A 19509-nucleotide genomic window follows, 5' to 3' on the forward strand; every position below is an offset into this window, starting at 1 on the left:
ACAGGGTAGCGTGGATGGAAAGTAAGGACTTCCACTGGTCAGAGTCCCACTGCAGCTCGGCCCACTCAGCCGAGCCCCTGACCGTGGTCCATTTGCCACCCCGCCGCAGGATGAGATACCTGCCTCACAAGAAAGTCAGAAAACCGGACGGTGCAGAAGCACAGACCCCAGCGCCACAGGGACCCATGCCTTTGATCTCAATGCATTTAACATCAGACTCCAATCTGCTCCTCTCATGAAAGATCTACTTTCATTTTAGTTCCTCTTCCATTTGTCTCGGGGTTATGTAACCTCACAGGAGGTCACACAAGTCTCCCCAAAAAGAAATTTTAGCTGTCTTTTCAAAGTAAAAAAAGAACCGTGAATAACAAAGACAAACACAAAACTGAAACGTGCATTCTCTCCCTGACAAGGAAAGCTTTACCCTCCCTGTTAACCTCAAAAATCATAATCTTAAGGGGAAAAGAAGTTAAAATCCAAAGGATGGAAAACCATGGCCCGCCCTGGGGACATAGGCTTTGCCATATTCTCAACAGACTGTCAAGAAGAAACATGTAATTAACATCTTACCATCTTCCAGTTCAAGACAAAGATTATATACAGCCACGGGTCTCTTAGTCCTCTGGCCCTGTCTCTTCGATTGCCTTGGTGGAGCATTTGGGGGTGATGCTGACAGGGTGACTGGCTCAGGCAGTGTGGCATCAGGCAGGGTCCTAAAAATCTGCCATCAAAACATGAAGGACATTAATTGTTTTCCATGAACAGAAACCTGGGTTTTGCAACAGTATACCAGTACCGAACAACATTTGGAGTTCATCCAAAAGGGACTGCTGGGGCCAAAAATCCATGCCTTCAAATTTTGGGTATTAAGTCATCAGTCTTTATTTTTTAACAGAGATTTCAAAATAAAATTTCTCATTAAAATTAAGTAAAAGCAGCATCAAATCATTATATTTCTAAATAGATTCATGCCCAAACTAAACAAGTATAACTATCTTCACCAGATGTAGACAATACCACAGCTCTTCATCCACAAAGGAAGTAACCGGGATAAAACATTAAAAACAAATATCCCATTCAATTTCACACAGAATCATATTTATGCCAAAATGCTAGTCTCAATTTTTTTTTCAAACTACATAAACAGAAACATATGATCGCAGATATTTTTTACACATTTAAAAATAGCCTGTGCTTTACGAAATTACCTTTCGGATTCCCACGAGCATTTTTCAGAAAACACTTTGTAGATTTTACCAATTCGTTTAATAACTTCCAACTTCTCTTAAATATTTCCCTTCCATTTATGCAACCTAGAGTATCAGCACCTTGATTATCTAAAGTGTCATTCATCTATCAGCAATAACAACATTAATTAAAATGTGCTGCTTCTTTGCTTAGCCATTTTTTTTTTCTCTTGAGAAAAGCAAACTGTGCCATAAAGGGAAGCACATCACACAGAGGTGATTTATAATAAAATTTTCATAGCTGCCAAGACCTGAGTTCGGAAGCTTCCTGTCCCCAACAACACTGGAGTCCCTTCAGCCCTCAATGAAGTCATAACATAAAATATTTAGACATCACTCTGACACTGTATCTCCAGAGGGCTGATGTTCTAAAGGTAGATGCTCGAAGAAAGCCAGCTAGCATTAAACAAACTGTAAACATAAAACTCACAATAAAAGGCACTGTGTGAAAGCCCCACTGTTACAAGGAGATTATTGTTTATGTATATGAATAAAAACAGGCACATGACCTGTGTGTACGAGTGAGCGTATCGCATATATGTATCACATTTAATAGCTAACAAACGTGTCAGAATTATATTCACAGTCTATAAGTTCTCACCTAAAAACTATTATATACCAACAGAAATAAATAATTTCAACAGAGCATTAGCTTTATAGTACCATACTGCCCCCTCATGTGTAAATGGAATAAAAAATGGTTTAAATTACTGTGGACAAATATTTACTAGTGAAAAGTTAATTTTGTGCTCCAACTGGTAACCTGCTAATACCATATTTCCACAGACTTTGTGCTCCAATAGGACAGTCTGGCAAACAGCAAACTACTCATCTGCCCAAAATCCTCTGCTGTCCCTACTAGAGAATGGACCTGAGGACACAGGGAGGGGGAAGGGTAAGCTGGGACGAAGTGAGAGATTGGCATGTACATATACACTACCAAATGTAAAATAGATAGCTAGTGCAAAGCAGGCGCATAGCACAGGGAGATCAGCTCGGTGCTTTGTGACCACCTAGAGGGGTGGGATAGGGAGGGTGGGAGGGAGACGCAAGAGGGAAGAGATATGGGGATATATGTATACGTATAGCTGATTCACTTTGTGATACAGCAGAAACTAACACTCCATTGTAAAGCAGTTACACTCCAATAAAGATGTTTAAAAAAAAAATCCTCTGCTGTCTAGACTATCATCCACATCTGGATTTATTGCCATCTCTCATTGTTCAAATTAAGGAAGGTTGTGAAGTAGAGGGAACAGGAGAGAAGTTAGGTTGTGAAGAGGATGACAATGGTGAAGGAGAGAAGAAAAGGTGGGAAAACTTGATCCCATCAAAAGGAACTAGCACCTGTGTGTGACCCACACTGGGAATACAGCTCACTGACTTACGTTCGATCTTTACAAACATGGCACATGGCTCTGGAATGTTACTCAAATAGGAAACCAAACAACACAGAGCCAATATACCCAAAGCATAAATAAACAGTGGAAAGGTTATATCCCAAGAACCGGCACTGGATAGCTGATAACCTTCCAAGCAGCCCTTCCTGGAAGATCGCACTGATGGAATGATGCGAATGCTGACAATGGTTTCCCCTCCCTGCCCCACTCTCCTCCACCACCACACAGGTTGCGGGTGAGGGTAGTAAGGTGTGAGAGCAGCCCCGGTCTGCAGAGCCAGAATACCAAGCAAACCGGGACCCAAGGGTGTGACTCCAATGTTCCTGGGGGGCTGATCTGAGACATCCCAGAGCTGGGCCTCCAGAAGTCTCCAGAAGACTTATGACATCGTTCAGTTTACATCAGAGTATCTAGGAGACTATTATTGAGCCATCAAAAAGAAGAAAGTCCTGCTACATGCAACAGCATGCATGAACCTTGAACCTCAGTGAAATAAGTCAGACAGAGAAGGACAACACTTGATGATCTCACTTATATGTGGAATCTTAAAAAAGAAAAAAAAAAAAAAAAAAAAACTCATAGAAACAAAGAACAGACTGCAGACTGGTGGTTACCAGAGGCAGCTCTGGGGATGGATGAAGGTGGCCAAAAGGTACAAACTTCTTCCAGTTATATGATAAATAGGTTCTGGGGATGTAACATCCAGCATGGTGAACACAGTTACCAGCACTATATTATATACTTGAAAGTTGCTAAGAGAATACATCTTAAAACTTCTCATCACAAGAAAAAAAAATTTGTAACTATGTGAGGTGATGATGGATGGTAACTAAATTTATTGGGGTAATTTTTCACAATATATACCCATATCAAATCGTTATGTTGTACACCTTCAACTAATACAATGTTATATGTCAATTATATCTCAATAAAACTGGAGCAGGGGGGGAATATCTAGGAATGGGGACTGGGCTTTGGTGGGGGGTTTGTTTTGTTTTTCTGTGGTTTGTATTTTAAAGCTCCCCAGGTGATTCTTTTGTATAGTCAAGGCTGAGAAATCCCCATTTAGACAGTCATTCCACAGCATTCTGTACTTGTCTTGGATGGACCAAAATCTAAATTGAAACACCAGAAAAAGTATTTCAGAAAAAGTGGCACTGGACATATGCAATCAATTCCTTGGATCTTCCCAAGTCCTAATCAGGCATGAAATGTTTCAAAGTTTCTAAAGACCAACCATTGCCTCAAAAAATTCTATGTGTATTAGCATTTCAAAGAGCTAACCTATCATCAAATTAGGTGGTTCGAAAGCACAGAGGCTAACTTGAAAAGGTAATATCCTGGCGTTTAAGTCTTCCCAGCTATGGAGGCTTAGACATATTATTAAAAGAGTGTATCTCATCTTCTCATTTATATAGTGAGAGCCATAATACTTATGTCTCAAGTTATTACTGGGATTAAATGAGACATTCATAAAGTATTTGGTACAGCACTTGGTACATAGTAACCAGAAGTAAATGGTAGCTATTGTATTTGTAAATATGATCACATCCAGTAAATAGTGATAATAAAAATGGATGCAGACCCTTATTACTCTACTAAACCACTGTTTTGAGAGGTCATTAATTTCCTGAGGTCTTGAATTCCTCAAATTCAGTGTTTAGTTAATCAAAAGTGTTTGCGGAAAAGCTCATCAAGAAATGGACTAAAGGGAAGCAATAAACAGAGCCTCTTCTCAAAATTCCAAAGTCATCTAGAATCACACAGTTGTTTTGTGTATCTACTTCCGCATTTCAGCACTGAAATTTGAGATTTAAATTACTTTCTCTATCATTCATTACTTAATAAACACCTACTAGGTGGTAGGCTTTCTCTGAAGCACTTCAATATCCTCAAGAACCTTTGAGGTACGTATTGCTCCTCACAGTTTAAAACGATAAAAGCTCAAAGATTAAACAATCAGCCCAAGTCTCCACAGTTTGAAGATGGCACAGTTGGTATCTTAACTCTCAACTCTGATTCCAAAGCCCCCGCTGCGCGTTTAAAAAACAAACAAAATTTAATTCTTAGGGGAAAAATCACCAATTATACTGTTCCGTATCTGTTTAGAAAGAGTAAATCTGGAGATTATAGACTCACCATCGTTGTGCTATGTTCTTCTAGATGTTTCAAGAATGCATTACCTTTTATATGCATTTAACCTTGTCTGCCAATGCAACAACCTCAGTTCTCAATTCTTTTTTTTTTTAAAGCTATTGATACAAAGCTATGTTCTCATGGTTCTCTCTGAAACATCAGAAATGATTTTAAAAGATACTCTTTTTAAATTCAGAAGAGAAGGAAACAGTAAATTATTTACTTTAAAATTTTGTCTTCTTTCTTGGCAATCTGATTCTAGAAGTTAAAAGTTAGCTGATCTTGTTCTATGTAGCCAATGTGTATCTTCTTTAAATATAACACTGATTTTCCAATTCTAGAACCATGGCATGGATGCAAATTCCCCTACCGCCCAGGTCTCTTTCCAAAATCGTGTGACTCTCCTAACTTCCCTACATCATGTCACCTTTGTTCTAGGGCAAAAGATGAACTTATCTTAAGGAATAGATCAAGTCTACTCAAAACTTATTTTTTTCAGGGTAGAAAATTTCTTCACTGCACCTACGTATTTACAACATAAGAAAAACTCAAACCAGACAATCCAATGACAAAAAGCAAAACTCCACACGTAGGTGTGTCAGGTAAGGAAGCGCTTATTCAGGTCTCTGAAGAGTGCTAGCACAAACAAAGTCTGGCACTACTGCTCAGAGTCACAGATTCCTTACACACAACAACTGGATGTTTATGCCCACGGGACGCAGCCATACATATAAACACCTCCCCAAGTCCTTCCTTCGCGCTCTGCTACCACGGGCCACATGTGAAAATGACTGGTCCACCTCTGCCAGAAATACTTTGCAGAGAATAGGAAACAAGAATGGGCTCTGCAAATTTCACTTTAGTACCCAACTCAAACCTATAGCATTTGGTTCAGCTGAATTAATAAATACTATGGGTAAAGGAAATTAAGGGGAATGAGGTCATTCTTTTCTAAAAAGCTGTTTCTCCGGAAGAGTTCAGTGGTGTTTCTTGTGATAAGAAGATTACTAATATGTTTGTATATTCCTGTCATCTTGAACAATAACAGTTGCAACTATTGGGTACTTGCAGTATGGCTGACATTATGCCAAGTGCTTGACTTACAAAGATTTGAACCCAGACTTCCTGATTCCAGCATGCATGTCTTGGTCACCATGCCCGCCTGCCTCCGACATTACCCACTCATATTAAGCCGCATTCATATTATGTCCTCTTTGGTGATGTCATATCTCTCATAACTACGTGACCGATAACAGAGGTACAGCCAGAAGACAGTTGGAAATTAATGCATACTCCCCTTAGTAAACCTTTAACATGGAAAGGAGGGACAAAATAAAATTTCCAATCTCTTTCTAAAATACATAACGATATTGCTGCACACCTGAAACTAACTCAACATTGTAAATCAACTATATTCCAATAAAGTTAAAAAATTAAAAAAATTTAAAATACAACTAAGGAATACAACAAACTAAGGAATACAACGAAAAGGACACAGACTCAGATACAGAGAACAGACTAGTGGTTACCAGTGGGGAGAGGGAAGGAGGGAAGGACAATCCAGGGGTAGAGGATTAAGAGGTACAAACTACTGGGTATAAAATGAGCTACAAAGATATGTTGTACTACACAGGGAATATAGCCAGTATTCTGTAATAACTGTAAATGGAGGGTCACCTTTAAAAACTGAATAAAAAATAAAAATTAAAAAAAATTTTTTTAATAAAATAAAATTACATGACCATGAAAAATAAAATACATAAATACAAAATGGCCAAATATTTCTTTCAGCTTCAGAGTCTCTAGTGTGTTTAGACAAATACTCGTTACCTTGGGGCTGTATGACTCTTAAGTTGCCTCCAAGGTAGATTGAACCATCCATCTACAGCATAACTTCAGCGTTTAGCTATGGTGGGAACAGTCCACTGAAAGCTCTGAAACCTTTCCAGCTGTCTGTCCTTGAATCAGCACTACCCCATAACTAAATATGGGTCTTTTATAGAAAATTTTAACTAGAATTAATAATAGCGACTGACAGTGAGACAACAGTTGGGTTCAGGCTAGATGCTGGAAATAGTCTAAGGCTTCATGTTTGTTCTGGTTCATCCAAACTCAGAATCTCAGAGCTGAAAAGGCTCCTAGTTATAACTTCAGCCACCCCTGTATTTCACAGGGGAACAAACTGAGGCCCTGTGGCTAAAGATTCGCTCATATTCACACCACCACTAGCAGCAGACCCAGGCCTCATTCCCAGACCAAGGCTTCAACGTCCACTGCTATCTCCCATCTTGCTGGCACCGGCCCTTTCTCTCCAACAGACTGTCCTTTATGCATGTACTTCCTCATCGGGGGAGGCTTTTGCTCAGTAGCTGAAATTCCTCTAAGTGCTCTCACATGCATTATCGGACACAAGCCTCAACACACAGAGCTGTGATGCTGACACAGGAGCACGTTACAGGGTCTTGTTTGGAGCCCTGCTGACGCCCGTCAGCATGAAACCATTTCCATTACATCACAGGGGAGAGGAAGAAGGGCAGCCAGGAAGAATGAGAGGGGGGAAGCGGGCAGGAGAGACAGCCAGCCCAATGGGCATCCATCCCACAGGCTCCGGCTTGACAGCGGCCCTGACTTACCATGAGCTTTTTTTTTTTTTTTTTAAATTTATTTATTTTTGGCTGCGTTGGGTCTTCGTCGCTGCGTGAGGGCTTTCTCTAGTTGCGGCGAGGGGGGGCTACTCTTCGTTGCGGTGTGAGGGCTTCTCATTGCGGTGGCTTCTCTTGTTGCGGAGCACGGGCTCTAGGCACGCGGGCTCAGTAGTTGTGGCTCGTGGGCTCTAGAGCACAGGCTCAGTAGTTGTGGCTCACGGGCTTAGTTGCTCCGTGGCATGTGGGATCTTCCCGGACCAGGGATCGGACCTGTGTCCTCTGCATTGGCAGGTGGATTCTTAACCACTGCACCATCAGGGAAGCCCACCATGAGCTTTTTGAAGAATAACTTCAATTTTGGTTTACAACCAAAAAAAAAAAAAACCAAATTTGGTTTACAACGAATTTATCAATTGGTAGAGTTCCTGTTTTTCTTTTTCTTTCTAAGTTTCCAACTTTAATTTCTGGAGACATTTTCCAACCCCTTCCCAAGTGTTAATGGGATATACACAGTGATTTCTGCAGTTCTCTGTGCATTAAATAGAGGAATACATACCTGACTTTGGGTCTTGACGTCAAGCTTTCAGTAAATGACAACCTTTATCAACAAGACTTTATAAAATGGAATGTACCTCAGAACTACCCACCCCAAACCATGGGCATTTTCAGTGACATAAACTGTGGATACAACATCAGTGCCCTGGTCTTCCTAATGTTCAACAAAGACCAAAAGCGGTAATAATAACAGTAATAATAATAATATCTTTGATAACATACTGGAACCAAGTGATATTAAAGAAATTCGCATATGTTCACGGAGTAACTTTCTCCCCAATCAGTTCATGAGGTGAACCTCTCCTAATTAAGCCAACGTTGCATCACTCTTACATTCATGGTGCAAACACATACTCCCAGTTATAAAATGTTGTTTTCTGGTTTACAAACCTTTAAAAACACTCCAGGTGCGGTTTTTATCAATTTGTACCTGCAAACATTTGGGAAACGCAAGCATACACTTTCTGAAGTCAGAAGAAAACACTTTCCCAAACACAGATGTAACCTGACTTTCATAACACAAATGTCTACATATATTCTTAACTGAATGAAGAGCCAGTGCTTAGCTAGAATTTTTTACCCCGATCAATGTGTCCTTCACTCACACGCAAACAAAAAGTTTACACTTCTGCGACAGAAATCTAGAATAACATTAAAGAAGCATACTCCGTGTCAACGATAAGGCACACTCCATACATGATATTCCTTTGTTTTTCTTTTCCTCCTCCTTCAATTTAGGTGTACAACTTCTCCTGAAGTTCTTTTTTTTCTCTCTTTGCCACCCTTCGTCTTTCCAGGACTCAAGCCTGCCTTAGAAACATGCGGTCCTAACAGCGGCACAGAGGATCAGGACACAGGAAGCCTAGCATCTGCAGTCCCCAAAGGCCTGGGGGTCCGCCAAAAGAGGCCTCCCCCAGCCAGGGCTAGCTCTGGCCATGACAAAAGCAGGACTCTCCCTCAATGTTCCTTGTGAATCTTTAGACTGAATATGAGTAAACACATTTTTTTCCTTTGGCATATAAGCCATGACCCCTAGTCGTTTGGGTAGGCAGGAATGACCATTTCCCTGGAAAGAAAAATAAGCCCTGGACCTATTAATTCTACAAAAGGAAATGTGTGAATTTTGATCAGTGAAGAAAACATCTCCTGAAGACATGTATATGATTCTATTTATCAGAATCATCTGAAATCTTTTTCCAAGTATGTACGCCCCCAGGCATGGCCTACATATTTAAGAGATAATGCAACACGCTTTTTTTTTTCTCTCCCATTTTAGCAATCAGAACAATAAAATGCCTAAAGCAAAACCATGTTTTGAAGGTGGTCAATGGTGGGACTTTATGAGAAGCTGCATGGGGAGGGGTGGGGTGTGCTTTCAGCCTTCATATTTAATCACTGCTCCTAAAATTTATGGGACTAGTTTGGTTTTCATTTTTTAATAATAAATTTCTTTCAAATTATAATTTATCCATGTTACAAAAGTGATAACTAATACATATTACATTCCTTGCAGAAATCCTGATAAACACCAAGAAAACCTCTTTAAAGATGAAAACCACTCATCATCCCACACACAGAGACATTTCAGTTAAAATGTTGATGACTATTTTTCAGAGTTTTTTCTTCCCGTGCAACATCTGTCTCATTTTAAAGAAGTCAGTCCATCAGGACAACTGTATCTGGAGTCCAGGTTCCTAGAATTTACCAGTATGCAGTCCCTAGTTACACATGAGAGGTGACCTCTGCTACATGCATCTGTTAGGAAGAAGCTTTGGGCAGGATTCGATTTCTAAACGCATTAGGACTCAACTAGATTTTACCCCCCAATTGAAACGTTTCCAATTAGGGGTTTAGAAGATAGTCGTGCATAATTTTAAGAACATTCCAAACAGCCCAATGTTTAGATAGACCCTCATGCCTGCCAACTCAAGGCTATGTGAAGGTCACACATACTGGGGGCCGACACCAGCCTTTCCTTCAGAGTGTACGATTTATTTTCATAAGTCTTAAATATGATGAAAGCATCAACTATACCGAGTTCCTGCACCTTACAAGGAACATCTCAAAAGGTTAATGCTTAGATTCTTGGATTCCACCTCAGTTTGGAACTCGCTCACCCTCCGTCATTTGCAGCTGTGTTGGAAGTGCCAAAAAGGGAAGATTTCCCTCAACTAATCTCACTTCGCCTAGGACCAGCTTTGACACAAAGGCTTCCAATCATGATGAAAAGGGCAATGATGTGTTAAGTGTATTCCTTTAATTGGAAGGACAGAGAACAGTCAGGATAAAACAGCCAGAGAACCACACACACCGAGGAGAGCAGCACCCCTTCATGTTTTGCAGTTGATATTCTAATTATCAAGCGTTTGGCGCTGAACATCAGTATGAAATGTTTAGCACCTGTCAAATTGGGTCATGCACGCTTATCCTTGCCACAAAAGTTTTCAAGATTCCAACACTGTTATCATTACGTATATGTTTATTTACTGGGAGATGAGCATATGTTACGTTTCAGATTTTTATGAAACTTAAATCCCAACATATAAATGTGGAGGAGCCATCAATGAATGCTAACATTAAAGGGTAAAAGTCTGCTGGGGGATGGATTCTTAAATCTCCGGGAATCTCCTAATGGATCAATTACCAGCAATTACAAAGAGATCGGTGCATTTACAACTGAGAAATCTGGCAGCCACCACCCGTAGCAGTTTCAAAACACGGCTACAAATTCCTTGACATTCTTCCCAGCAAGAAGCAGTGTCTATGTCTCCTCCCCTTGAATCTGGGCATGCTCCCGCCTGAATCAATCAATAGCATATGCGTTAGTGATGCCCCATGGCTTCTGATGCTAAATCACAAAAGGCCCTCCGGTCTCTCTGCCTTGTTGGCTGTCATCCTCACTCGGAGCCCTGAGGCTGCCACACTCTTCGAGGAAGCCCAAACTACGGGAAGAGGCTGGTGTGCGTGACTCTGCTTAAGAGTCCCAGAGGAGCCCAGCCTCTGGTCACCCCAGCCCAGGCACTGGATGTGAGTACAGAGCCTCCAGATGATTCCAGCCCCCAGCCATTCAAGACTTTCCAGGCGATAGACTTTGAAGAATCAACATCATTTATCTACCACCTCGAAATACATAAGCAGAATCTAATCTTGAAGAAAAGAGTCAAATTACGGAGCATTTTGCAAAACCACTGGCCCTTACTCTTTAAAAAAGTACCAGTATCACGAATAACAAAAAGACTAAGAAACTAGTTCCAAATGAATGGAGACTAAAGAGACATGACAATTATTAAATACAATGCATGATATTGGATTGGATCCTGCATTGGGGACATTTTTCTATAATAGGTATCATCTGACGACTGGTTAAGCACGAATATGGATTACCTGTTACACTACTGTTTCTCAAACACTGATGCATGCACAAGTCACTTGGAGGTCTTGTGAAAGCGCAGATTCCGCTTTTTTTTTTCTTTTTTTTTTCTTTTTGGCCACGCTGCACGGCATGTGGGATCTTAGTTCCCGGACCAGGGATCGACTCCGCCCCCCCCTGCAGTGAAAGTGCAGGGTCTTAACCAGTGGCCGCCCAGGGAAGTCCCAAGCACAGATTCTGATTTAGCAGGCCAGGAGGTGGGGCCTCAAATCCTCATTTCCAACAAATTCCCAATTTGTGTCAACATGTTGGACTACGGTTACACTTAGAGTTGCAATATATTCAATATAGCAGGGGTCACCAACCCCCAGGCCGTGGCCTGTTAGGAAGGGGGCCGCACGGCAGGAGGTGAGCAGCGGGCAGGAGGCTTCATCTGCCCCGTCGCTCCCCATCGCTCGCATTACGCCTGAACAATCACCACCACCCACCGCCGCCCCCCCTCCCCGCCCCCGTCCATGGAAAAACTGTCTTCCGCGAAACCAGTCCCTGGTAAAAAGGTTGGGGACCTCTGCAATATAGTACACGTGCCAAACGTCCTGAACTTGTCCTCGTTTTTAGAAGACACGTGCTGAAGAATTTAGAAATGAGAGGTCATGATGTAAGGGAACTTAGTCTCAAACGGTTCAACAACAGTAGCAATAATAATTATATTGTATAGAGTATACAAATGTTTATTGTATTGTTGCAACCTTCCTATGGGTCTGAAATTTTTCAAAGGAAAATTCTGAAAAAGAAAGGGTATTATATAAATTGGTATCAACAATCCTACACGGTTGCTATTTTGATTTCAATGACAAAGATGAGGAAACAGATGCTTGGAGAGTTTAAATAACCTGTGCATAATCATATTACTAATAAAGGGTCCCAAGGCCATAAAGTTAAGTAATGACCTTGCTTATTTATTTGACAAGTATTGTTAAGTACTTGCTATTTGATTGTCACAACTGCACTGACTTTGGAGAGTAACTTAACCTTCGTAGGCTTCAGTTTCCTGATCAAGCTGTACCAGACCAGATGACTTCTAGCAACTCAAACACCATGTTATCAACAAAAGTCAACATACCTTTCAATCACTATATTCTTCCCACATTTCATTACAGCAGGACTTTATCCTCCCTCCATCTTCATGGCAGAATAAAAGGGTAAACATCGTTAGAAACCGTATCCATCCGACCAAGACCAAATCACAGACCTCTGTGAAGTTTTATTAATTAACCACAATAGACATAATTTCAAAAACTAAAAGAAGTTCAGGAATTAAGCCACATATTTGCTCTGAGAAACAGCATTATCCCTTATTCAGATACCAGACTTAGGTTTCATGAAAGCAGACTTCAAAATATTCTGCATTAAGGTTAAGGATGCTTTCACCACTTTAGGGCCTGAAAGGAAAGCCCACTCAAAGGGCCAAAGATATTTTCAAAAATTTAATCTTAACTCTGCAACCAAAAAATGGTACATGTGAATGGGGCCAGGGATTTCCCTCAGCTGAGGGAAATCTTCTGACAAACAGAGATTCCAAATTAGGCTCTGGATTGATTTCTATTGATAAAAGAATGGTGACCAACTGGAAAAGCAGAAAGGATAACCAGAACTACACAGGTTAACTAGGAAGCTGCCAATTAATTTCCTTCAGTCCAGGGCTTTCAGGCTGGGAAACAGATCAACATTCTGTACATCTGAGTACTTTTTTTTTTCCCCTGCTTTTTTGAATTCACTTTTTAAATGATTTTTTTTATGTTATATTGGAGTATAGTTGATTCACAAAGTTGTATTCGCTTCAGGTGTACAGCAATATTTCTAGTGGTATGCCTCAGAGCTCTAGTTCAATATTTGTTACCCGTGGCTTGGTCTGCATCGACAGAAGACACGAAGTCAGGAGAGAGACCAAATAATTTCCTGAGCAAGAAGTGCGCCCAAGCAGCCTTCAGCAGTTTGAAAACAAACCAGCCAGCAAGACAGGATCTAAAGGGAAAAACTACCGAGCAGTACCTACACGTCTAAAAAGCAGTCACACAGGTACAGTTAAGGGGACGATCTACTTCAGCAGCCACCAGGAAAAGACCGGCATGGACAGTAACACCAGGCTGAGGCCACCACAGGTCATGGCTGGCAAGCCGACGACGTCACAGACAGGATTAAATGACACAGAGTACACCTAGAACAAGGAGGATGCTCATCCCACCTGCACTCCTTACTGACTGGACCAGCCGAGGGCATTCTATTCCGTTCTGCAGTAAGAGTCACTGAGAAACAGAATTGTCCCCAGTGGGGTGTAAAGATTCTAGTCACCCATTCCAACGTGCAGCGAGGGTTTCCCCACACCAACAAGCAATTCTCTGACACCCACCAGGTGTCCTACAATTCAACACAATTCTGACCCTATCTACCTGCAGCCAGGATCAGATGCCACAGGTTAAAAGCTGAGTCCAACAAAACTAACTCCTACTTCAGATGCCGTTAACAAGTCCAGGTTGTTACCTGTGCTTCTGATAGACGGGCTATACATCAGAGGTTCCCACGACCCCCTCTCCTCGGGTTCAAGTAATTTGCTAGAGTGGCTCAGAGAACTCAAAAAATCCACATACTCACTAGATCAGCAATTTATTACAAAGTATATTAAAGAGCACGAATCAACGGCCAGATTAGAGAGAGATACACAGGGCGAGGTCCCAAAGGAGCTTCTGTCCTCGTGGAGTTAGGGGCCTGCAAGGGAGCACGCAGAAGCCTTCTGGTTCCCCAACCTGGAAGCTCTCTGAATCCCCTCCTTTCACGTTTTTATGCGGGCTTCAATACATAGGCATGATTGATTAAACCACTGGCCACTGGTGATTGATTCAACCCCCAGCCCCTCTTTGCTCCCCCCAAATCCGGGGGTGGGAATGACCAGTCCAATCCTTTATTCATGGTTGATTCTCTGGCAATCTGCCCCCACCCTTAGGTGCTTTCCAAAAGTCATCTAATTAACATAAGCCCAGTCGTGGTGCAAAGGGGCTTGTCATGAATAGGAAGATACCCATTTCATCTTTATGGCCCTGAAGGGATTTCAGGAACTGAGGACGAGAAATGAGAAGCGAAATATAACAAAGATGCTCCTATTGTTCTTATCGCTCAGGAAATTCCAAGGCTTCTGGGAGCTGGGAGCCAGGCACTGTGGACAAAGACCAAATACATATTTCTTAGTATAAACCACATCAAAGAATGTAACCAGGAAGGTAGGAAATTCAAAACAAAGTCGTACAAGTGAAGGACCCAAAAGCAATCCAACGGGTGCTGTACCAATTCTCAGATTCTAAAAACACTCTCATGTGGAAGAGGGATTCACCTTGTACTTGGCCCAGAGGTTAAACTGGGGCTAATGGGTTGAGATTATAAAAAGGCACATGTCAGCTGAATATGAGGGGAAACAACTTCCTGGACTGGTGAAGTTGCACAACTGCGGGGCAGGTCAACTTGGGAGATACTGAGTTCCATGTCACCAAAGTTTTACAAGGTAAGAATAGGGGCATTCCAAAAGAGGTTCAAATAATACATGCAGGGCTTGAATAGCTGACCTGTGCATCTACGAGTGACAAAATACATGCCCATCCCCCAAAGACATTCTCACTCACCGAGCTATGTGAGCCAACTGACTCACTCTTCTCAATACAGAAGCCAGCATGTCAAGCTGCCCTGTCACCCTTTTCTGCCGACAGGGCAACCTTTCCGAATCCCTGATAAACACAGCCTGAGCCATGCCAGGACTTGAACTCCCTTCGTTCCTGACTCCAAGTCGGCCACATTCAGGGTTCTGATTTCATTGGCAGTGCACAGTTATTAACATGTCAAAGGAGGGACCTGGACTGTTCAGGGAGTAATCTCATCTTAATATTCCTCTTAACCTGGTTTTCTCTTTCCCAAAAACGAACACGCCATATATTAACAAGTACATGAAAAGGCTTTGTAAACTGTTATAATTTCATAAATATATTCATCATAAAGTCACCCTTATTTGGCCCCCAGAAATACTAACTTTATAATTCTTCCACAGACATGTCCAAGAGCATAATAGCCTCCTAGAAGTTTCCTAAGGGCCACAGCACCTATTGGCATTTTAACCTGATTTTCCTATATCACAGTATGCAAAAATATGCAGACACACACAAAAAGACTATATAGGTGCTACAGTCGTACTGAGTACTATTCCCAAGAAGACCTGAGAGTTCCACTGAGAAGTCAAGTCCGTGTGTGGGGAAAGGATGGGAGAGAGAGGAGGGCAGGGAAGGTGGAAATCTTAGCCAGGTAGTGAGAGCTCTAAAATTGCTGTCAATATGGGGAGAATACTATGAGAAGATCATTGATGACCTGCAGAACCTGCACTGTATTTTCATCTTTACAACTTTTATTGTATGAAAGATGCATATAACATTTGTTCTGTAAATACATAACCTTTAAAAATATTCCCTTTTCGGAACCCTCTTACACTGTTGGTGGGAATGTAAATTGGTACAGCCACTAAGGAGAAAAGCATGGAGGTTTCTCAAAAAACTAAACATAGAGCTACTGTATGATCCAGCAATTCTGCTCCTGGGCATATACCCGGAGAAAACCATAATTCAAAAAGATACATGCAGAGACCTTCAAGATGGCGCATGTAAGACACGGAGATCACCTTACTCCCCACAAATACATTAGAAATACTTCTACATGTGGAACAACTCCTACAGAACACCTACTGAACACTGGTAGAAGACCTCAGACTTCCCAAAAGGCAAGAAACTCCCCACGTACCTGGGTAGGGCAAAAGGAAAAAGAAAAAACAGAGACAAAAGAATAGGGATGGGACCTGCACCTCTGAAAGGGAGCTGTGAAGGAGGAAAAGTTTCCACACACTAGGAAGCCTCTTCACTGGCAGAGACGGGGGGGGGGCTGGTGGGAAGCTTCGGAGCCACGGAGGAGAGCGCAGCAACAGGGGTGCAGAGGGCAAAGCGGAGAGACTCCCGCACAGAGGATCGGTGCCAACCAGCACTCACCAGCCCAAGAGGCTTGTCTGCTCACCCGCCGGGGCGGGCGGGGGCTGGGAGCTGAGGCTCGGGCTTTGGAGGTCAGACCCCAGGGAGAGGACTGGGGTTGGCTGCGTGACCACAGCCTGAAGGGGGTTAGTGCGCCACAACTAGCCGGGAGGGAGCCCGGGAAAGAGTCTGGAACTGCCTAAGAGGCAAGAGACTATTGTTCCGCAGTGCACGAGGAGAGGGGATTCAGAGCACCGCCTAAATGAGCTCCAGAGATGGGCGTGAGCCTGGCTATCAGCCCAGACACCAGAGACGGGTATGAGACGTTAAGGCTGCTACTGCAGCCACCAAGAAGCCTGTGTGCAAGCACAGGTCACTATCCACACCTCCCCTCCCAGGAGCCTGTGCAGCCCGCCACTGCCAGGGTCCCATGATCCAGGGACAACTTCCCGGGAGAACAAACGGCGCACCTCAGGCTGGTGCAACGTCACGCTGGCCTCTGCCGCCACAGGCTCACCCGCATTCCGTACGCCTCCCTCCCCCAGCATGAGTGAGCCAGAGGTCCCTAATCAGCTGCTACTTTAGCCCCGTCCTGTCTGTGGGGGGAACAGACACCCTCAGGCAAACTACACGCAAAGGTAGGGCCAATCCAAAGATGAATCCCAGGAGCTGTGCGAACAAAGAAGAGAAAGGGAAATTTCTCCCAGTAGCCTCAGGAGCAGCAGATTAAATCTCCACAGTCAACTTGATGTAGGCTGCATCTCTGGAATACCTGAATAGACAATGAATCATCCCAAAATTGAGGCAGTGGACTTTGGTAGCAACTGTAGACTTGGGGTTTGCTTTCTGCATCTAATTTGTTTCTGGTTTTATTTTTATCTTAGCTTAGTAGTTAGAGTTTATTATCATTGGTAGATTTGTTTATTGATTTGGTTGCTCTCCTCCTCCTATTTTTATATATTTTTTTTCCTTTTTCTCTTTTTGTGGGTGTGTATGTGTATGTTTCTTTGTGTGATTTTGTCTGTATAGCTTTGCTTTTACCATTTGTCCTAGGGTTCTGTATGTCTGGTTTGGTTTGTTTGTTTTTGTTTTTGTTTATTTTTAGTATAGTTTCTAGAGCTTGTTATCGTTGGTGGATTTTTTTGGTTTGGGTGCTCTCTTCTTTCCTTCTTTCTTTTTTTTTATTACTGTTTAATTTTTTTATTTTTAATAATTATTTTTCATTGTTTATTTTAATAACTTTTTAAATTTTATTTTATTCTTCCTTTTTTTCTCCCTTTTCTTCTGAGCCGTGTGGCTGACAGGGTCTTGTTGCTCTGGCTGGGTGTCAGGCCTGTGCCTCTGAGGTGGGAGAGCTGAGTTCAGGACATTCGTCCACCAGAGACCTCCCAGCTCCACATAATATCAAACGGTGAAAGCTCTCCCAGAGATCTCCATCTCAACGCTAAGAACCAGCTCCACTCAACAACCAGCAAGCTACAGTGCTGGATACCCTATGCCAAACAACTAGCAAGACAGGAACACAACCCCACACATTAGCAGAGAGGCTGCTTAAAATCATAATACAGTGACAGACACCCCAAAACACACCACCAGACACAGTCCTGCCCACCAGAAAGACAAGATCCAGCCTCATCCACAAGAACACAGGCACTAGTCCCCTCCACCAGGAACTGTACACAACCCACTGAACCAACCTTACCCACTGGGGGCAGACACCAAAAACAACGGGCACTACTAACCTGCAGCCTGCAAAAAGGAGACCCCAAACACAGTATGTTAAGCAAAATGAGAAGACAGAGAAACACACAGCAGATGAAGGAGCAAGGTAAAAACCCAGCAGACCAAACAAATGAAGAGGAAATACGCCGTCTACCTGGAAGAGAATTCAGAGTAATGATAGTAAAGATGATCCAAAATCTTGCAAAAGAATGGAGAAAATACAAGAAACGTTTAACAAGGACCTAGAAGAACTAAAGAACAAACAAACAATGATGAATGGATAAGTGACCAGGAAAATAAAATAGTGGAAATAACTACGGCAGAGCAGAATAAAGAAAAAAGAATGAAAAGAATTGAGGACAGTCTTAGAGACCTCTGGGACAACATTAAACTCACCAACATTCGAATGATAGGGATCCCAGAAGAAGAAGAGAAAAAGAAAGGGACTGAGAAAATATTTGAAGAGATTATACTTGAAAACTTCCCTAATATGGGAAAGGAAATAGTCAATCAAGTCGAGGAAGCACAAAGAGTCCCATACAGGATAAATCCAAGGAGGAACATGCCAAGACACAAATTAATCAAACTATCAAAAATTAAACACAAAGAAAAAATATTAACAGCAGCAAGGGGAAAACAACAAATGCAAGGGAATCCCCATAAGGTTAACAGCTGATCTTTCAGCAGAAGCTCCAAAAGCCAGAAGGGAGTGGCAGGACATATTTAAAGTGATGAAAGGGAAAAACCTACAATCAAGATTACTCTACCCAGCAACGTTCTCATTCAGATTAGACAGAGAAATTAAAACCTTTACAGACAAGCAAAAGTTAAGAGAATTCAGTACCACCAAACCAGGTTTACAACAAATGCTAAAGGAACTTCTCTAGGCAGGAAACACAAGATAAGGAAAAGACCTACAAAAACAACCCCAAAACAATTAAGAAAATAGTAATAGGAACATACATATCGATAATTACCTTAAATGTAAATGGATTAAATGCTCCAACCAAAAGACATAGACTGGCTGAATGGATCCAAAAACAACACCTGTGTATATGCTGTCTACAAGAGACCCACTTCAGACCTAGGGACACAAACAGACTGAAAGTGAGGGGATGGAAAAAGATATTCCATGCAAATGGAAAGCAAAAGAATGCTGGAGTAGCAATTCTCATATCGAGCAAAACAGACTTTAAAATAAACACTATTAAAAGTGACAAAAAAGGACGCTACTTAACGATCAAGGGATCAATCCAAGAAGAAGATATAACAATTGTAAATATTTATGCACCCAACATAGGAGCACCTCAGTACATAAGGCAAATGCTAACAGCCATAAAAGGGAAAATCAACAGTAACACAATCATAGTAGGGAACTTTAAC

At 42.0% G+C, this 19509-nt stretch overlaps 1 protein-coding gene across 4 annotated transcripts in view; it reads right to left on the bottom strand.

Moving 5' to 3' along the window:
- Positions 1-19509, bottom strand: part of ARHGAP10 (Rho GTPase activating protein 10) — a 322216-nt gene that overhangs the window by 52267 nt on the left and 250440 nt on the right. For all 4 annotated transcript variants that reach the window (XM_061191611.1, XM_061191609.1, XM_061191608.1 and 1 more), the window contains exon 19: positions 571-721. In XM_061191611.1, the coding sequence (XP_061047594.1) occupies positions 571-721 (151 nt within the window). The remainder of the gene's footprint in view (positions 1-570; positions 722-19509) is intronic.

This window comes from Eubalaena glacialis, chromosome 5 (assembly GCF_028564815.1).
Source record: "Eubalaena glacialis isolate mEubGla1 chromosome 5, mEubGla1.1.hap2.+ XY, whole genome shotgun sequence".
Classification (NCBI taxonomy): Eukaryota; Metazoa; Chordata; class Mammalia; order Artiodactyla; family Balaenidae; genus Eubalaena; species Eubalaena glacialis.